Below are 19,743 nucleotides of genomic sequence, written 5' to 3'. Positions count from 1 at the left end.
TTTGCTCACTCAACATGATTCGTGGGTTTTGGAGAACATTTTGCACTTTTAAATGTTCCCTGTAGCTTTAAAGCTGCTTTACAATTGCTTTTAGGTGTTAATATTCAGGAATAATTAAAATGTAATATACATTTAGTATTTCGTGTACTCAATGTCAAGGATTCATATAAGCTACCATGTAATTAATTTTTGAGAGAAATTAATGCAAGAAAGAGGAGGTCCTGCTTTAACCTTTGAATCTTAAGAGACACTGCAAAATAGAAAACAGAAAAACAGTTCTTGAATTTCAAAAGAGATGTACACAGCATATTCTTCCATGGTACTAAGCATTAAAAAAAACATTATTGGGCCAGGAGTTTGGTCTAGTGGTAGAGTTCTAGCCTGCCATGCATAAAGACCAGGGTTTGATTCCTCCATACCACATACATAGAAAAAGCCGGAAGTAGTGTTGTGGCTCAAGTGAGAAAAGTGACCAGATGTATCCCTGGCTCTACCTACACTAAGTTTTTGTTATGTCATTGTAGGAGACCACAATTTGTTTTTGCTCCCCAAAATATGACTCAGCATCAATGTACAATGCACAACCTGCAACGCTTCCACCCAGGACAGGCCATTTTCAGTAATTTCCCTCTTCTTTTATAATATGCTGTCTTGATAAAAACTTTGGTCTCCCTTTTTCACTTCATCTTATTCCATTTTTATGTTTATGAACATCTTAGTTGGCTTTGCCTTAGCAGAAGTTAAGTTCAGTTACTGTCAACCATCTCCCATGTTTCAGTACTCTGAATAAAAGCTGTCACATCTTTTTTTTATTATAAAAATTCTTTTTATTGTAATGTATAGAGGGGTTACAGTAGTTACATTCATCAGGTAATAGGTGAACTATTTCTCACACATTGGTACCCCTTCTCAGGTTTTTGTTTTCACCTCTTTTTTTTTTGCCAGTCCTGGGCCATGAGCTCAGGGTCTGAGCACTGTCCTTGGGCTTTTTCAAGGCTAGAACTCTACCACTTGTGCCACAGCACCACTTCTGGCTTTTTTCTATGTATGTGGCACCGAGGAATTGTTACCAGGGTCTTCATCCTTGCTAGGCAAGCACTTTACCATGAGGCCAAACTCCAGGTCCTGTTGTCACCTCTTTTAACCTCACTCTTTCTCTTTTGGGAAGGAGCAAAGATACAATGAGTCTCCTTGATTATGTTTTACTACATTACCCTCTTGTTCGGAATGCACAGTAAAACTTTGGATTTTATGCTTATCTAAAATTAACAGATTCAGATTTCCATAAGTCCCAGTTGATTCGCTTATATTAACTACATAAATTAGTGATGTGGAATATCTGAGGAATTCTGAAATTAGAATTGTACATTATTTCATGCTTAATCAAGAATTAGTACAGTGTTGAAAGGGCATAGGTTTGGTGAGATGGGAAGGAGATTAATTCCCAGTTCATTCAGTAGTATTAACATAGATAAACCATTAAAGTGAAACTTTTTGAGGAAATCTGAAATGAGAATTGTACATTACTTCATGTTTAATCAGAATAAGATCCATTTGAAAATTCCAAAGACACAGGTTCAGGTAAAGTGTGGAAGAGAATCTATCGTAGCTTGACTGTGCTCACAATCCTTAGGGTGGTCTTGCTTTGTAGGCCTTTTGTCCATTTCCTGAGGTGCTGAAAGCTCTACTCTCTCTTTTCCTTGTTTCCCATCTTCAAAAGCTTTTGGTAAACAAGCAGGCAACATTTCATGACGAGGAAAGTTACAGTGGCCACACAGGCCAGCAGGAACCCAAGGACATCCAGAGAGTAGTACTGGTACCAGGTGAGGTTGTAAGCAAGTGGCCTCAGGTGCTTGGCTCCTTTGTGGCGCATGACAAACTCGATCCAGAAGACAGCTCGATCCAGGGGCTTCATAGGCTGATCATGGTGAATGGCTGATAACCACATAGCATTCTTTTTATAGCTAAAGGTAAATCAAATTGACATCAATTTCTGAAAATGAGCTAGAAAGATATTGAAAGATTGCTGTCAATGATAAAAATGATTCCATAAAAATTGAAGAGGAGAGGAAAGGACTCTGTCCTAGTGGTAGAATGCTGGCCTAGCAAATACAAACATTTCTAAATTAGAAAGTACAATCAGTTCAATAGCAAAGGCAAAACAATACCTGAAGTTTTTCAGTAACGAATTGTTAATATACATGTTGTTCAAAGTTTAGAATTATATAATAATGTAGAGATAGAGGATTATTTGGTATACAGTTTTTTCCCCCAGTGTCATGTATTGATCTTTTATCTGTTATTAATTTTACATAATAAAAAAACCTCATTTCCTGCCCTTTCTTTTGCTGATCCTAGAGCTTGAAGTCAGGGCTTTGTCACCATCCTTGTTTGTTTGTTTTTTTCCTCAGAGGAAGAAATCTACCACTTGAGTCATAGCTCAACTTCTGCCTCTTTCCTTATTCATTGGAGATAAGAATTTCATGGACTTTCCTCCAGGTGATGTCCTCAAACCTCAATCCTCAGATCTCTTGCCTCTTGAGTGTGTGGGGTTATAGGCAGCCTGCTTTACTTTCATTTCTTGGCCAAATCATCTAATTATTCCACGGTTTCCTAACATTTACCTATTCCTAATCATAAATAGGGTAGTAATGTTAATATGCTTTCATAATATTGAAAGGAAACATCATGAAATTCATTAAAATCAACTGAATTGTTGTGCTACTGTAAGCTTTAGAATGTATTATTTAAGTAAGAAATCCCTCACATTTCTCCATATCAACATTGCCTCTAATCAAAATTTGAAATGAAAAATATTTGAGGTTCATTTTTACATACAATCAGCCTACAAAAGAAACATTGTTTTCTTTTCAAAGAAAGAGAAAATAGGCCTCACCAAATATTTCTTTTTCTTTTTCTTTTTTTTTTGTCTTCATTTTTGGTGCTGGGTCTCGAAACCAGGATGTTGCAATTGCTAGGCAAGTGCTTTGCCACTGAGCTACATACAAGCCCTCACCAAATATTTCGTAAGATGTTCAGTATCTGTATGAAAGTCAAAGTAAGAGCCAGATGTGGAGGACTATCTGCCTGTAATTTTGTCTACCCCAGGGGGCTGAGATCCTGACAATCACAGCTCAATATAGACCTGATAGAAAAGTCTTTAGGCTTTATTTTCTAAATAACAGCAAGAAACAGAGTGAGAGTCACAGTTTTAGTGGCAGACTGCCAGCTAAGGATGGAAATGAGCTGAACAGCATGCTTTGAATTCAGATCCTAGTACCAGAAATCAATTATCTTTGCTTTTAGAAGGTGTTTGCCTTCTAACAAACACCTTCTAACAAACACCTATTGGTATGGGCGCCAATAAATTTAAACAATACATTGTTTTATTTTGCAGTTTGTTGAAAGGGGAGAAATCCATACGTTGCTGATAATAAGAACAAATTGATACTAGAATTAATGAAATTTTAACATGCACTGGAATAATTGAAATCAGAAATCTTTCTTGATTGTTAAACAGCCTAATTGACTTTGTACTTTCATGTTAAATTTTTTTCATTATAATTTTTCTGAATAGGATAACTATAGTGCTAAGGATCTAAGAATATGTACACATTTTGCTAACCAGATTACTAAGGTAAATTCTTAGTGATAGAATTAAAGTATTAACATTGATAATTTAGAAAGCATTAAATATAATAGAAATTAGAAATTAATAACAACAAAAGTCAGTGTGGCAGTGCTATAAAAAAAATAAAACAGCAGAGGGCCAGAGCTTTTGCCTAGTGGTAGAGTGCTTGCCTAGCATGCACAAAGATCCGGTTTGGATTCCTCAGTACCACTTAAAGAGAAAATGCCAGAAGTGGTGCATTTTTTTTTGCCAGTCCTGGGTTGAGCTCAGGCCCTGAGCACTGTCCTTGGACTTTCTCAAGGCTAGAATTGTGCCACTTGAGCCTCAGCACCACTTCCAGCTTTTTCTATATATGTGGTACCAAGGAATCAAACCCAGGTCTTCGTGCATGCTAGGCAAGCACTTTAACCACTAGGCAAAACCCCCGGCCTGCTGTAACCTTGAGAAAGCCCAAGGACAGTGTTTTGGCTCCTGAGTTCAATCCCCAGGACTGGAAAAACAAAAAACAATAACAACAACAACAAAACAAAAACCAGAAAACAGAAACTGAAATGGTTCATCCTTTTCACTATAGCAAGATGTCAACTATCGTAACTTCATATTGTATTGGCCAAATATTTATTTTATAAGCATTTATTTTATAAAGCTTAGCTAGTGAGATCTTAAGCTCAAAAAAACTTATATGTGAATGGCTTAGTGTCACTTGAGCAGGGAGTGTGCCTGTGTCCTTAATTGCTTTCCTCATGTTCCTTCCAATCATTTGTTTTCATCCTTACTGATTCTTTCAGTACATTTTTGTCTTGTTTTCAAATGCTGAAGGATCTGATAATTTTTTTTCCATGCTGGCAAGAAAAATGAGGTATTATGGCTGGAAATGAAAGTGACATTCCAAATAATGAAAGATGCTGACCATGATTTTAAACCCACCCTGGCCTTTATACCATGACAAGATTGCAACACATACACGACCATTTTCATTTGTGACACACATGATGGGTTATTGATGACTTCTGTCACTATTAAGCAACTCTAAATGGATCGTAATTTAAAAGTTCACACACTGGTAAGAAATAATCTTTAAAGACTATTTAATAAAACATAAGTATACTAATGAGTGGGTAGGATAGTTAACCAGTTTCCCAAGGTTTAATGTCTAGACAATCAGACAGAAAGACAGAGAGACACACTTCCTCACACACACACTGGAGCATGTACTCACACAGGGTTGTTAATGACTGCATCCAGTGCTCTGAGCAAGTTTTTTCTTGACATTGCTCTTATATCCACTTGAACAGCTGCTCCTTTCGCCACCATGTGAGCAATGTTGTCATGCTGTTCCCCAAACAAAGGAATGCCCACCATGGGAATCCCATGATGGATGGCCTCATAGACTCCATTTGCTCCACCGTGAGTGATGAAAGCTTTGGTTTTGGGATGACCTAGGTGAATTTCAACAAGAGTGTTCATTAAAAGACCTGGACATAAAATGAGAACTGTATAACGCAGTTACTGACTGGAGCAGTCTTCTGCAAATAACAATATTGAACCAATGAAACTGCATTGAAATGGCTTTCATGGCTCACCGCAAGTAGCACCTAGTCCACTTGAGAGGCAAGCACAAGTCCTATGGGACATGCTTTACATTTTAGGTGACTTGAGGTTTGAGAATGAATATACCATTTCCTGCTGAACCTAAAACCCATAATGGATAACAGAGAGCAAATTGTGAAGAAGAAAATATTCATGTTAGATTATGTTCTCATAAACTTACAAGTATCACATTAACCTAATGAGAGGCATGTTTGAAACAGTGTATTATTACTTCATGCTAATAAATATGACATTTTTCCCACATAAAATGCCCGCTATCTGGATGCTGTTGGCTCACATCAGTAATGCTCCCTACTCAGAAGTTGAGACCTACAAACCACAATTCAAAGTCATCTTGGGCACCGAAGTCTATGAGACTTTTATTTCTAATTAACCACCAGAAAATCAGAATTGGCACTGTGGCTCAAGTGATAGAGATGTAGCCTTGAGCTGAATAGCTTGAAGACAGCGCCCAGGCCCAGACTTCACCCCATGACAATCACCACCACTACCAATAAAAAGCACACTCATCCATTAATGATGTGTTTTTCACTGGCATTGTAAATACTTGTCCTTCTTTAGAGGATTGATAAGGCAATGTTTGAATTGAGAGACAGAGATATAACTTCAGATATTTAGAGAAAATGACATTGTCACATTCGTAGGGAAATGGAAAGACTTGGAAAGTTTCACATTTTCTTTGAAAGTAGGCTTAGTATTGACAAAGAATCACAATAGCGGGAACATCATGGGAAGTTGGCGGTGGTTCAGTGTGAGTCTTTCCGAGCTCCTACCAAGATACCAGTTCTGGCAGCGTAGGGGAAAGTTCTTAAGCAAAAATTGACCCTATGTAAAGTTTAGCGCCACAGAGATCTCAGTCAGGAGGAGAAAGGCAGAAAACCGCTCCTAGAAGATAGTGTGGAGCGGTGCCAGCTGAAGATTGGCTGCAGAGACAAAGCTTCTCTTATGAATCTGAGCAGACAACGCTTCTTGGTGGTGCAAACCTGCTGGCTGCAGACAGAGCCACACATAGCCTATGCGAGCCCAGAGCTGACACCTGCCCGTGCATGGACCTGCCAGCTTCACAGAACCGGAGAATCCAGCAATTTATGAGTACCTCTGAGGAGAAGTTTCCACTTCTGCTCGCGGAATGGCATTGGGAAGGTATCCCCTTCCCCACCAGCTGAAAGCAGCGCTATTTTCACTGCTGGCAAAGACCCGGCCAAAGCAATAGGAACCTGAAAGGTGGGGCTGGCAGCGCCATCATTCTAACGGGCAAAGGATTTCCCAGAGATCCCTTAGCCAGAAATCTGCCCCCAGCACTGCTGAAGTCCATCCCCTGCACCAGTCACAGAACTGGTAAACAAAGCTGCTCGAATCTTTCAGCTTTGTTTTCCCAATGAAGCAATCTGATTCGAAAAACTGCAGTCAAATCACAAGACAAAAAGCCTTTCTGAAGTGTTTGGATCCCAAATTTAGTGGAGACACAAGTTTCCTATCCTGCCCCACCCCCAAAAACCTGAAGAATACCTTTTTTGTTGTTGTTGTTGCTCTTCTTCTTTGTATTTTTTTCTTCTACACATTTTCATTTGCATTTTTTTTTTGCCAGTCCTGGGCTTGAGCTCAGGGCCTGAGCACTGTCCTTGGACTTTCTCAAGGCTAGAGCTCTACCACTTGAGCCTCAGCACCACTTCCGGCTTTTTTCTATATATGGTACCGAGGAATCGAACCCGGGTCTTCATGCATGCTAGGCAAGCACTTTAACCACTAGGCCAAACTCCTGGCCCTTCATTTGCATTTTTATGTGTTCTTATTTTTTCTTTGCCATTTTACCTACACCTTTTATTTTTAATGTTATGATTCTTTCCTTTTATTTTTTCTCTTTCTTTTCCCACACCAATCTTACCTATGGACAGATCAACCAGGCAAAAACTCAACAGAGAAACCTCAGAATTGAACATCTATATAGATCAACTAGATCTAACAGACATCTACATATTATTTCACCCAGCAACAACACAAAATATGTTTTTTTCAGCAGCACATGGAACATTTTCCAAAATAGACCACATTTTAGGGCATAAAACAAACCTGTGCAGACTCAGAAACACTGAAATTATTCCCTGCACTCTCAGACCACAAGGGCATCAAATTGGAACTGCATACCAATCTCCACAGCCAAAATCCCTGTAACTCATGGAGATTGAACAACACATTCTTACATCACAAATGGATCATTGAGGAGATTAGAAATCCAACAGTTTATGAAATTTAACAAAAAGGAGAACACAGCATACAAGCTCCTTTGGGACACAGCAAAGGCAGTACTCACAGGAAAATTTATAGCTCTGAGTGCCTACAATAACAAAGTGGAAAAATTGCAAACCAACAATTTAATATGTCACCTTAAGCTCCTGGAAGAAGAGCAACAAACCAACCCTAATCCCAGTAGAAGGAAGCAAATTATAAAAATCAAAGCAGAATTAAATGAATTGGAGTCCAAAAAACTATAGAAAGAATCAACAGAACAAGGAGTTGGTTCTTTGAAAAAAATAACAAAATTGATAGACCCTTAGCAAATCTTACCAAAAAAAGTAGGGAGCTCACCAAAATAAATAAAATCACAGATGAGAATGGTAATATCATGACAGAAATTACCAAGATCCAGAGTATCATGAGGGAATACTTTTCCAACCTTTATGCCAACAAATTTGAGAATCTGGAAGAAATGGATGAATTTCTAGGCAATATTAAAGAACCCACACTGAACCAAGAAGACCTAACCCAACTAAACAGGCCTATTTCAAGCACTGAAATAGAAATGGCAATAAGAGACCTTCCACCTAAGGAAAGTCCAGGGCCAGATGGATTCACAGCTATCTACAAATTCAACACAATACTCATGAATATCCCAATGTCATTCTTTAAAGAAATAGAAGAGGCAATCCAGAATTTCATATGGAATAATAAAAGACCCCGTATAGCAAAAACATTTCTTAGCAGAAAGAACAGCACAGTAGGAATTTCAATACCAAACTTTAGACTCTGTTACAGAGCTATAATAATCAAAACAGCTTGGAACTGGCACAAGAACAGGCCTGAAGACTAATGGAATAAAACTGAGGACCCAGATATTAAACCACAGACCTATGGCTAACTAATCTTTGACAAGGGAGCCGAAAATATAGAATGGAAGAAAGACAGCCTGGCAGTGGAAGGGGAACAACAAGTTGATGAGACAAAGGACAAAGCACGAACCAATATAATGGAGAGACTCACAAGACAATCTATTGTAAATGAACTTCAGTATTTGGGGGTGGGGGAAGGGAAAGGAAGAGAAGAACATGGGAGGGTAACAATGTTCAAGAAGAAAGGTATGCACTCTCTGATGTATGTAACTGTAACCTCTATATATTCCCTGGTCAATAAAATTAAAAATTTTAAAAGACAAAGAAAAAAGTTAAACATTATATACAATATACCAAATTATAATAAAATTCCAATGATTTGTGCTTATTTTCCTTAGGCTGAGATTATAAATATAAAACATTTGCTTTTCTTTTGAGTTTTCACCAATAAACCTCCATCAATGTGCTTTCTGTTGTACCGCCATCACCTATGTCTAAAACTGCTCGAGTTTTCAGTATTTTTCAGAATCTTACCAAGGAGGTCATTCTGGGGGAGCCACTTGTACAGCCGGGTATTAGCTCCTAAGGTGTCTGGTTTCTTGCCATTAAATCTCCAAAGAATCTGGTAGGTAAAGACAGTATATTTTTAAATTTGAAAATGGTAACTTCTCAAATTTAGAGATCACATGGGTAAATGACTTATTCATTATACGGTTGCCAAAAAATATGATTGAAGTAAGACAGCCTCTTTAACAAGTGGTGCTGGCAGAATTGGTTAAGCACCTGCAGAAAACTAAAGTTGGATCCTTCTATGTCACTCTGCGCCAGGATTAATTCCAAATGGATCAAATACCTTGAGGTAAAAGCAGATATCCTGAAAACTTTACAAGAAGGAATAAGATATATACTCAGTCTCCTTGGTACAGGTTAAATCTTTCTTAACAAAGATCTAGAAACAAAACTAATTAAAGAATGTTTGGACATATGGGACTGCATTAAAGTGCAAATCTTCTGTATGGGAAAGGTTGTAGCTATCATGTTTAATAGAAAACCCACAAAGTAGGAAAAGATTTTCACTAGCCATAAAACAAAAAATTGCCTCATATCTAAAATATATCTACAGCTAAAGATGTTGAGTCTCTCCAAAACACATATTGAAAGTAAGAACCATTCCATTAAAATGTGGCCCAAAGCCTTATAGAGAGACTTCTCTGAAGAAGAAATAGGAATGTCCTATAGACACATCAAGTAATGCTTGACATCTCTGGCCATAAAAGAAATGCAAAGCAAGCCAACTTTGACATTCCATCTCACTCCAGTTATAATGGCCATGATCAAGAAATTTAGTAACAACCGAAGTTGGCTTGGATGTGGCCTGGAGGGATCAGTATTAGAGTTTGGTAGGAGTGTGAACTCTTTCAATCACTATGGAAAGTAGTATGGTGATTCCTCAAAAGACTAAACATAGAGCTCCTCTATGACCCAGAAATTCCACTCCTTGGCATTTACCCAAATGTCCAGAAACAAGGACATACTCAACCACTAGCACAAGGATGTTCATTGTAGCACGATTTGCCATACCTAAGATATGACCAACCCAGATGCCCCTCAGGAGCGATTAGATCAAGAAGATGTGGTACTTATACACGTTGCCATCGGAAAGAATGGCATCACCCTATTTTTAAGGAAATGAAAAAACTTGGAAAAAAATCATATTAAGTGAAGTATGCCAGCCTCAAAGGAACATAGGCTCAATGGTTTCCCTCATTTGTAATAATTAGTATACCTCTAGGACTCTCCTAGCAGAGGATTACAATAGCTCAAAACACAGATACATAAGATCATATAGGATGAGACTTAATGAAAGGATCTCCAGGATCTGGAATGAAAAGATTTATAATATGTGATTGTTGTCCTTAATGTATTCTGATATTTTCTTCTCTTTTCATCAATCTCTTATTGTTTCTGTATCTGACTTAGTTACCTGGCATATTCTAGATAGGTTTACTTGTTTTATTGAAATAGGAAAAGGAAAGAGGGGGAAACAAGATGATTTGGAGAGGGTAGGGGGGAGAATTGGGGACAATAACATGAAAAAAGAGTATCAATGTGTAAGAAATAATGCACCTATTACCTGGCAAATGTAACAGAAACCCTTCTATACTATACCGTGACAATTAAAAAAAACAGAACAGATTCATTGTGAATAACACCTGAGGCAGTTCTGGCACAGGGAAGAGGCACAAAGTCCACTCATATTTTGTGTATTTCTCTTAAAAGAAAGTTAAATGTAAATTTGAGTGCATAATTCCCCTCCATTTTATTGAGCTATTTATAATGAGGGGGAGAATGAAGGCTAACATTTATGTACCAGAATTACATTTTTAAAGTCTAAGGCTTTTAAAAATAAACTGCTCAAGATACACACATACTCACACACACACACACAAATTTCACATTGTGTGCTATGTTCTTTCTAGTGACAAAATACATGTTGTACTTATTGAAGATGAAAAAAGTCCAATCTATACCATTGGAGTACCTGTCGAGCATATCTTTGTCTTTCAACTATCTAAGATAAATTAAAGCTATTGTGACAGAGTATATTTCATTAAGAAGCTAGTGTAATCAGATGCCTACAAGTTTATGGCCCATTCAGTGAAGACTGCTATTGATGCATTACATCTCACCTTTTGTGGAATTTGTGCCAGTGCTGATGCGATCTCATTGGCTGTCTCTTCTGTTATGTTAACACCCATTGACCCCAGGGAAAACACCACCACGCCATTGTCCCCAGAGCTCTGCACAAACTCTTCCATTTCCTGTGAAGAAAAAATTTGCTTCATTTCACTCTCTCCCTCTTCTCCCTCTCTCTCCTCTCTCTCTCACAAACACACACACACACACATACACACACACACGCACACACACACACACACACGATCACACAAAGATAATAGTGAAGCAAAAATTATTTAAAATTTTGATATATCAAATTAGCCAAGCATGGGTGGCTCTTGCCTGTAATCCTAAATAGTCAGGAACATGAGCTCTGAGGATCATGAGTCAAAGCTTGTCTGAAACTGTCAGTTCCAATTAACCACCAGTAAGTTCAGTGTAGAACTGTGGCTCAAGTGGTAGAGCACTAGACGAGCACTGAAGCTCAGAGCCTATAGCCTGTTCTTGAATGCAAGTCCTACTTAGGATCGGCAATAAAAAATTAATGTAAAGCTATGGAAAATTAATTCAAATATTATCAGACAATCACATTGGAACACAAAATAAACAGAGTAGCATGCATAAAGCATAAATTTTTTCATCAGCCACTAGAAAGGACGCTGGTAATAGTATGTAGTATTTTGCACCATACGGCAAAAAATTGTTCAAACGTTTCAACATGTAATCCAAATCATTCTCTAACAATTTTACCTGTGAAGCAAAAGTCTTAGTTCTTGTAAATTGTTCTCACTTTTTGAATTCCTTTTCTTATATATATATTTCAATTATCATTCTTCAACTGATTCGTTAATGTTATTTACAGAACATCTTATCATTGACTGAGAAACATTCTATAATTCCCATCTCTGTTCTTTTAGTATTGTATCTTTCCTTTCCAAGATGCTTTCACAGAATTTTTACTAATTGACTCTAAATTATCCTTTTAAGTGGATTATAAAGTATGAGGGTTGATTTTAGCATTATTCTACTTCCATGCATACTTCTTTAATATGCTAATCGCTTGATGTTTTTGTGAGGATTCCTTCTAGGGACTGAATTATTAAGTTTTAATTAAACTGACTTTGTCTTGAAAGACTCTGCAGTGACTGAAATGCAGAAAATTGTGATGGTGCAAAATTCAGTTTTAAATCTTAGAACGCTTTATCCCACTTCCTGCTTCTGTTTCACTCTAAGTAGACTTGGGTTGAGTGGTACAGAGCCATATTTATTGAAAAGGAAATCACATAACACTGACAAAAGGATTATATTTACCTTTGGCAAGGGTTTTGCAGGTTTGCAGTGGAGTCCTCCAACAAATTCAACATTTGGTAAAGCTGGGCGAGGGAATTCCAAGTCCCAGTAGGATCGAATAAGCCAGATTTCTGCTTTACTCATTGTCTCCATTAAGGTAGTGGGTCGTCCTGAGTGGAGAGGGAAAAAAGTTAACAGTAAGAAAGGACATGACAGAGGTGTTTCTCAATATGCTTATTTTTTGCCAAAAGTACTAATAAATTTGTTACTCATTGATATATAATGTGTTTGTAAAATGTATTACACAGGAAACATGGTATGTATGTGTGATTATGACAGACAAACTGATAAGAGACTATTTGTATAGGGCCTTAGCTAATTAGCAATCATAAACAATCACTAAAATAAGTGATTATAGAATTAACTGTACATTTGTCTACTTTTTCTTCATTAAGGAAACATTCTAACTGAAGAGTCAATAATTCTATAATATTCACAGAACTTACTTCCCAGCAGTTCTGAGTGGTTTAACAACTAGCTTAGTAACTAGTTCTCAAATTAATGCAACAACTTGAAATAATGGGAATAGATAAATGTGCTCACTTTATTCATGGCTGATACTTTATTAAATGCAGAAGCATGTTTAAAAATGATAGAAAATTATCATATGTACATTTCTACTTTACTAGACTTAATGTCTATAAAATAGATGATTGTAAAAATAATAAAGAATGTGGAATCATTAGAAATTCTGAATATCTAGTCTGTGTTGAAACACTGAAACAGTCAATAAGAAAACTATTAGAAAATTTAGACAGTTGGTTACTAGTGGCTCAGACTTGCAACGGCTAGCAACTCAGGATTCTGAGATCTGGAAGACTGAACCCTGAAGCTAATATGGGCAGAATACCTTCAGGACTATCCATCCATTATGTAGCAAAATGCTGGACTAGTGGAATAGCTCAAGTGTTAAAGTATCACTCAAAACATGTGATTTAAGCAAACTTGAGGTTTCTGAGTTCACACCTTGATACAAGCAAAAAGAAAAATATAAGAATGGAATAAAAAATATTTTGATTTAAATGAGGAAATTGATCAAGGGAAACAATATTTTCTGCATACTTAGGAATAATGAAAAATTAACTCCTCAGTGTGTGTGTGTATATATGTATATATATATATATACATATATATACACTAATTCTCTCTCGGGGAGGTAAGTAGTGATTTTAAAAATGAAAAAAATGAACAATTTTTCCTTGTGAATGACAATTTTCAATTTGGATGACGTCCTAGAATGTCTTATGAAGGTACTTGTCAGTTATCAATTGTCTTTGATAGTTGGGAGTCACATAGACAATTTAACATCTCATGTAATAGTTTTACCTACAAACCTCTCATTTACCTCTCATTTTATATGCATCCTAAAAGTACCTCATCTCATAAAAGTGACAGTCTAACCTATTAAAAATGAAACATGACTTACCTAAAACTTCACTGTAAAAGCTATTCCACTCCTTTGAATCAAATGTCTCGAACCAAAAGTCAAAATAAAGCATGCACATCATGTTTTCTACCCTCTCCAGGAATGTCATCTGACCACTTAATCCTGACAGAATGATAGGTACATAAGAAGGAGGAAACTGAAGCCCTCCACTATACTTTTCGGTTGTGTAGCCAGGATAGAAGCGGAGAGTATACACTAAAGGAATCTCCAATATCTCAGCCAGAAGTTCTCCACAAGGACCAATGGCATCTGCAATCAAAACATCAAATCTTGCCTTTTGTAGCCTGGCTATCAGTTCCTTGTTCATGGCTGCTTCCTTGCAAATTTTTAGCCAAGTATCAGAAAATACTTTAAATATATTGTCCAGTAATGGTGGATATGCCAAACATGTCGTTCTTGGCAATTCATATGTCCACAGATAAATCGATTCTGAGAAAATTGCAATTAGTTCATCAGTATTGGAAGATGAAGGAAAAGTTTCAAATTTAATGCTGGATGGTTCCTTGCTATCAACAAAAATAGCAGATGATGGCCTCACAACTGTTACTTCATGACCCCTCAAGATAAGTTCATCCAGTAATACCTTGATATTTAACCAGTGGCTATATTCCATGGGCCATGCAAGTATTTTCCCACAGCTTCCAAAGTTAAAGTAATAATTCAGTTGCAGCAGCAAAAGAACTGAAATCCATTTCCCAGTCATGTTGACAAGCAACACAGTGATCTTTCAAACTATACTCACTTGCGTCTATTTCTTATGCTTATATTGAAGGAAGAAATCAATAATGAAGTTAAAATATAACTTGGGTTGGTCAAAGTCATTATGTAAACTGACAAATCAGAGAATTTGATTGAATGGTAGATTCGTAGTACAAATTTTAATTTGGGGATGATTCAGCAAATAAATTCAGCCCTTCTTTTTAAATAAGCTGCTTTCGTGTAGCTAGAAGTTTGATTCTTGTGTGCAAAACAGTTGTTTTACATAAACCACTTTACAATTACTCTGAGAACATTGGAAGTTGAAAGGTGACATGTTTTTATTGTTTTGACAAATATATAAACAGCAATTTCAGAATTGTTCAACATTTCTTAGATATCATGATTCAAGAAATAATTGTAGGTCCTTGTAAAAAAATCCTCTCCTGACTTCACCACTTTCTTTTTTTTCTGCCCAATCAAGCAAACAGATCAGAAAAACCGCAAAGCAAAATCACAAGAGAAAAAGATTTTGAAGGGTTTGGATCCCAAATTTAGTGGAGGCACAAGTTTCCTATCCTGTCCCCCCTCCCCAAAAAAACCCCAAATTGAAGAATACCCTTTTTTCCCCTTTTTTTAATACCCTTTTTCATTTGCATTTTTATGTGTTCTTATTTTATTTTGCCATTATACCCCCACCTTTTTTTTTAATGTTATGATTCTTTCCCCCCCCCCCACTTCCCTTCTGTCGTTGTGGTCATTCCTAGAAACATAGTGACAACATTGGGTAGAGACAGGATATAAATATTTATATTGATACAGTCACCTGCTTTTTAAGCTGTTGGTTCTCAGCTCTAGTATTTCTTGTCTAAGTACTCACAATTGTGTGGGATCTCCCCCCCACACACTTTTTATCTTGTTTTTCTTTTTTTGTTTACTTTTACTTTTTAAATTTTTATCATTGAATTTTCCTATATATACCTTCCTCTTTTCTTTATATATTCTTCTTATTACTCTTCTTATCTTCGTAAGTTTAACTTATATTTTACAAATTTTATAATCAACTATTTTACCTTTCTATCACCTTAGGTCAGTTATCCTTACACTATCCCTTTTCTTCATTACTATATTAATCTGACACTCTTACAATACTCTTTTCTTACCTCCCCTCTTGTCTTTCATATTATTTTTCTGTCTCTGGTCCTCTGTTCATCCTTCAACTTGTAGAATGCATGGATCTACAGTTGATGGTTGTTGAACAACACTATATCTAGGTGTTCAATAATACTGTAGGTCCAGAGGGACTTAAATACAATAGAGATTGGATTAAATACAATAGCATTGTGGCAGGGCACTGGCCTTGAGCAAACATATGTCTAACGACTGTTCTCAGACCCAGAATTCAAGCCCCAGGATTAGCATATATAAATATATATTTCATAACTTAAACATATATTTCGTGAACTTTACAAGATATTTAAAGCAGTGGAGATTACATCTGGTAATCAGACAAATTCTAGTAAAAAAAAAACAAACAACAAAAAAAAACACTAATAGGCCCAATGGTACATAGCACTTAGATATCCAGGTGGTGGATATCCTGAAGATCATGGTTCAAGGATAGAGACGTTCACAACATAGTTCACACAGAGTGGAATAGGTTCAGATCACAGTTCACAAAACCCAAACAATTTCAAAAGCTGAATGTGGGTGTGTTTACCTGTCACCCTAGCAAGTAGAATTCCATAGAGAATGCCATCATAGTTCAGACTGGCACAGGAAGAAAGTAATAGCTCATTTCATAATTCTAGTCAGTATTGCAAAGTGCACTTGAACAACAAAGGACTATCACATGTCTAAGTGGTTATTGCTGTCTGATGACATGCTCAGAATAAGGGTACATTCTAACTGTTAATCTTGATCTTTAAGCAGGAGGCTGATTCAGAAAAATTACATAATTCAGTGACTTCTGTTTACAAAGGAGAAGTTTAGCAACTGAGAGTAAATAAAATCCAAGGTTATAAATTTCAATGCCTTTAATTAGAGAAAGGTTTCTTTGTAAACATTTTTTAAATATACAGAAGTTACCTCAGAACCATATTAATGATTGAACAAATATATTTTGATCTCTGAATTGCTCATTTTTCACATTCAGTTTAATTGCCAACTCCTTTTATGACTAGTTTTCATGTTTGCGATTTTCATTTAAGAAATCATCACAAAGAATGGCAAGTGCATTGCACAGCTACTTAAAGATAAACAGTATATTAAGAAAAAACAAAACCCAAAACCTTAGAGTCAGGTATGCATGGTGGCTTCAGCTTATAATTCAGTAAACAGTGAAGCTGGTACAGAATATATTTTAGTTTGAGGGCAGATCATACAAATATCTGAGACTTTCAAAACAAATACAAGCATAAAAGCTGTAGTACTATGCTTGTCTGGATGGCATGTAGCCTCTTTTCAAATACTAGTACTGCAAAATGAAAAAACCCTGAGTACTCAATATACAGTGAATATGTATAAAACTAATTCAAATTAACATGCAAAGTGTTGATTAACCAAACAAGTGAAAATAAATTTAACAAACATAAATTTAAAACAAAAATTATTCTCTTTGTCTCCCTGTATTATTTAGTTTCAGTAAAAATGTCCACAATTTAAAATATTTCAGAAAATGAGAAAATATTTATTAGCATTAATAGCGTTTATTTATGTTGTCACCTATACTCTCTTCAATGGCTCTAGAAGTAATATGGAGGATCAATTTGAACAAAATACAAAATATGCATGAATATTTTGTAATACTCTGTAATAAATACAGAAATATCAAGTGAAATCATTTTAACTGACAATATAGGCTAATTTTAAAACATTGAAAAAAAGGACTATCATGATTTTTGAATTAAAGAAAGTACAGACATAATAATATATTAGTTAAATTGATGCACATTTGATTGAAATGCAAATATATTTAAGTTATTACTTTATATTTATAGTGTTTATTAAAAATCTTCTCAACATTACCTTTTCTGTGATGCTGGTATAAAACCCAGGGTCTAATCATGCTTGGCATTGCACTGACACTAAACTACACACACATCCCTGACTACACACACATTCAAACAAAAAAAAAACAAAAAACCTGAGATAATGCATTTATGAACGAGGACAAAAAATTTTCATTTGGTTCCCAGTTATGGAATTTTTGCTCCCCAGTCATGTGGCATGTTTCTGATGATATGGCATGATTCTATTTTGTTTCATGATTCAATGGGTGTTGGAATTATGATGAGGTTGTATATTATATCATATTGGCCGTGTTTCCTATTGTCAGGTCCTCATTTATGGATGAAAATCCAAAGATAAATGAAGTCAGTATATCCATGAAAGCTGCGTTCTTTTCTTTAGAACTTCTCTCTCTCCCTCTCTCTCTTATTTTTTGTAGGCCTTTGGGCTGATACTCTGGGCTTGGGTGCTGTCCCTGAGATCTTCAGCTCAAGGCTACTGCCCTATCTCTTGGCCTAGGAATGGTGCTTGAGGTCTTCAGATCAAAGCTACCACCCTGGGCCCAGCAACATTTTCATTTTTTAAAATTATTTTATTGTGAGAGCATGTATAGAGAGGTTTAAGTTACAGTCACAAGGTAGTGAGTACATTATTTCATGTGCATTGTTACCCCTTCTCATATTTTCCTCCCATGTTCCCTTCCCGACCCTCTCCCAAGTTGTAAAGTTCATTTCCAATATATTGTCCGGTAAATATCACTGTTACACTAGTTTACTCTTGTCCCTTGTCCTTTGTGTCATTACCTTTGTTTTTCCCATTCCTTTCCCTGATTCAAATAAACAGATAAATGTGTGTATATAGTACACAAGGTGCCAAACTTAGATACAACAACAACAGAGGGGGAAAAAAGACAATAAAGAAACAACTTCACAAAGTACATTAAAAACAACAACTGCAAGGATAAATCACTTGTTTTCCTATCCTTTAGTTCCTTTTGCCTAGGATCATCCTATATGGCCATATGCACATAATGTCTGAGCTATTTTATGCCTCTACTAGTAAAATCCCAGACAAATCCTAATTACAAAGGACAGAAATCATGGAGCCAATATTTCTTTGGGTCTGGTTTACTTTACTTAACATGATTTTTTTCCAAGTCTTTCCATTTCCTTGGCAATGGGGCAATGTCATCCTTTTTGAAGGCAGCATAGAATTCCATTGTGTATGTCCACCACATCTTCGTGATCCATGCATTCAGTGAAGGGCATCTGTGTTGATTCTATATATCTTAGCTTTGGTAAACAGTGCTGCAATGAACATGGTCATGGTGGTAGGGTCAGCATGGCCTTATTTCTGGACACTTGGATAAAAGCCCAGAAATGGGATTGATGGGTCATAAGGAAGCTCTCTGTTTAGCCTTTTGAGGAAACATGGCATTGCTTTCCCCAGTGGTTGAAAGAGTTTACACTCCAACCAACAGTGCAAGAGCAGTCCCTTCTGGCCACATCCCTGCCAGCATCTGTTGTTACTAGATCTTGATAATGGCATTTATAACTGGAGGGAGGTGAAAGCTTGAACACGTTTTGATTTGACTTTATTTTTATGGTCAGATGTCAAGTATTTCTTTTTTTGTCCATTGGCCATTTGTAATTCCTCTTCAGAGAAATTTCTCTTTAATAAGCCAGACTCAAAGGAACATAGGCTCAATGGTTTCCCTCATTTGTCATAATCAGTAGAAACCTTGGGCTCTCCTATCAGAGATTTACAATAGAACAAAACCTAGATACGTAAGGCCAGATAGTATGACACTAAACGAAAGGACCTCCAAGATATGGAAACAAAAGTCATATAATGAGTGAATGTTGGCCTTAATGTAGTATGTTATCCCTCATCTCTTTTGCTGTTCCTTGGTCATCTCATATTGTTACAGTAGTTCACTTTGTTTTCTGATTTATTGTACATATGCATATTTGGTAATTTGAAATCAGATACGGAAGGGCGGAAAACAAGATGAGAGGTGGAGGTGGGGGGAGGGAAATTGGGACCAAGACATGAAAAAGGGTATCAGTGTATGTGAAGTAATGCACCTTCTATCTGGTGAATATAATGCAACCCTTTTATTAATTACAATAAAAATATATGGAAAAAATTAATTTCTCTTTAAGTCTTTAGCTCACCTTTTAATGGGATGTTTGTTTTTTGAGGAATTTTTT

At 36.4% G+C, this 19,743-nt stretch overlaps 1 protein-coding gene across 4 annotated transcripts; it reads right to left on the bottom strand.

Annotated features, from left to right (window-relative positions):
- Positions 1-796: 796 nt before the first annotated feature.
- LOC150055661 (UDP-glucuronosyltransferase 2B17-like) lies at positions 797-16,208 on the bottom strand. 4 transcript variants are annotated; one of them, XM_090343481.1, is made up of 7 exons: positions 16,073-16,208; positions 15,685-15,825; positions 12,340-12,488; positions 11,040-11,171; positions 8,884-8,971; positions 4,851-5,070; positions 801-1,964 (listed from the first exon to the last, which is right to left on the bottom strand). In XM_090343481.1, exons 2-7 carry the CDS (start codon positions 15,701-15,703, stop codon positions 1,685-1,687), a joined length of 888 nt encoding a protein of 295 aa, XP_090199607.1. In that variant the 5' UTR covers positions 15,704-15,825; positions 16,073-16,208; the 3' UTR covers positions 801-1,684. The 4 variants fall into 4 exon arrangements, with proteins under 4 accessions (XP_090199605.1, XP_090199607.1, XP_090199608.1 ...); XM_090343479.1 differs by lacking the exons at positions 15,685-15,825; positions 16,073-16,208 and adding an exon at positions 13,805-14,544 and having other exon boundaries at positions 797-1,964; XM_090343482.1 differs by lacking the exon at positions 15,685-15,825.
- Positions 16,209-19,743: the final 3,535 nt, after the last annotated feature.

The sequence above is a fragment of the Megascapheus bottae genome, chromosome 13 (genome assembly GCF_031878675.1).
Source record: "Megascapheus bottae isolate mThoBot1 chromosome 13, mThoBot2.hap1, whole genome shotgun sequence".
Taxonomy (NCBI): domain Eukaryota; kingdom Metazoa; phylum Chordata; class Mammalia; order Rodentia; family Geomyidae; genus Megascapheus; species Megascapheus bottae.
This window is presented reverse-complemented; position numbering and strand designations above follow the sequence as displayed.

What these genes read in the sequence shown, in the direction of transcription:
- LOC150055661 (XM_090343479.1), bottom strand. Translation starts at nt 14,528, where the DNA reads ATGACTGGGAAATGGATTTCAGTTCTTTTGCTGCTGCAACTGAATTAT. An exon ending in CCCCCAGAATGACCTCCTTG is followed by an intron (nt 5,071 to 8,883) that starts GTAAGATTCTGA and finishes AAATTCACCTAG; the next exon opens with GTCATCCCAAAACCAAAGCT. An exon ending in GCAGTCATTAACAACCCTGT is followed by an intron (nt 1,965 to 4,850) that starts GTGAGTACATGC and finishes ATTTACCTTTAG; the next exon opens with CTATAAAAAGAATGCTATGT.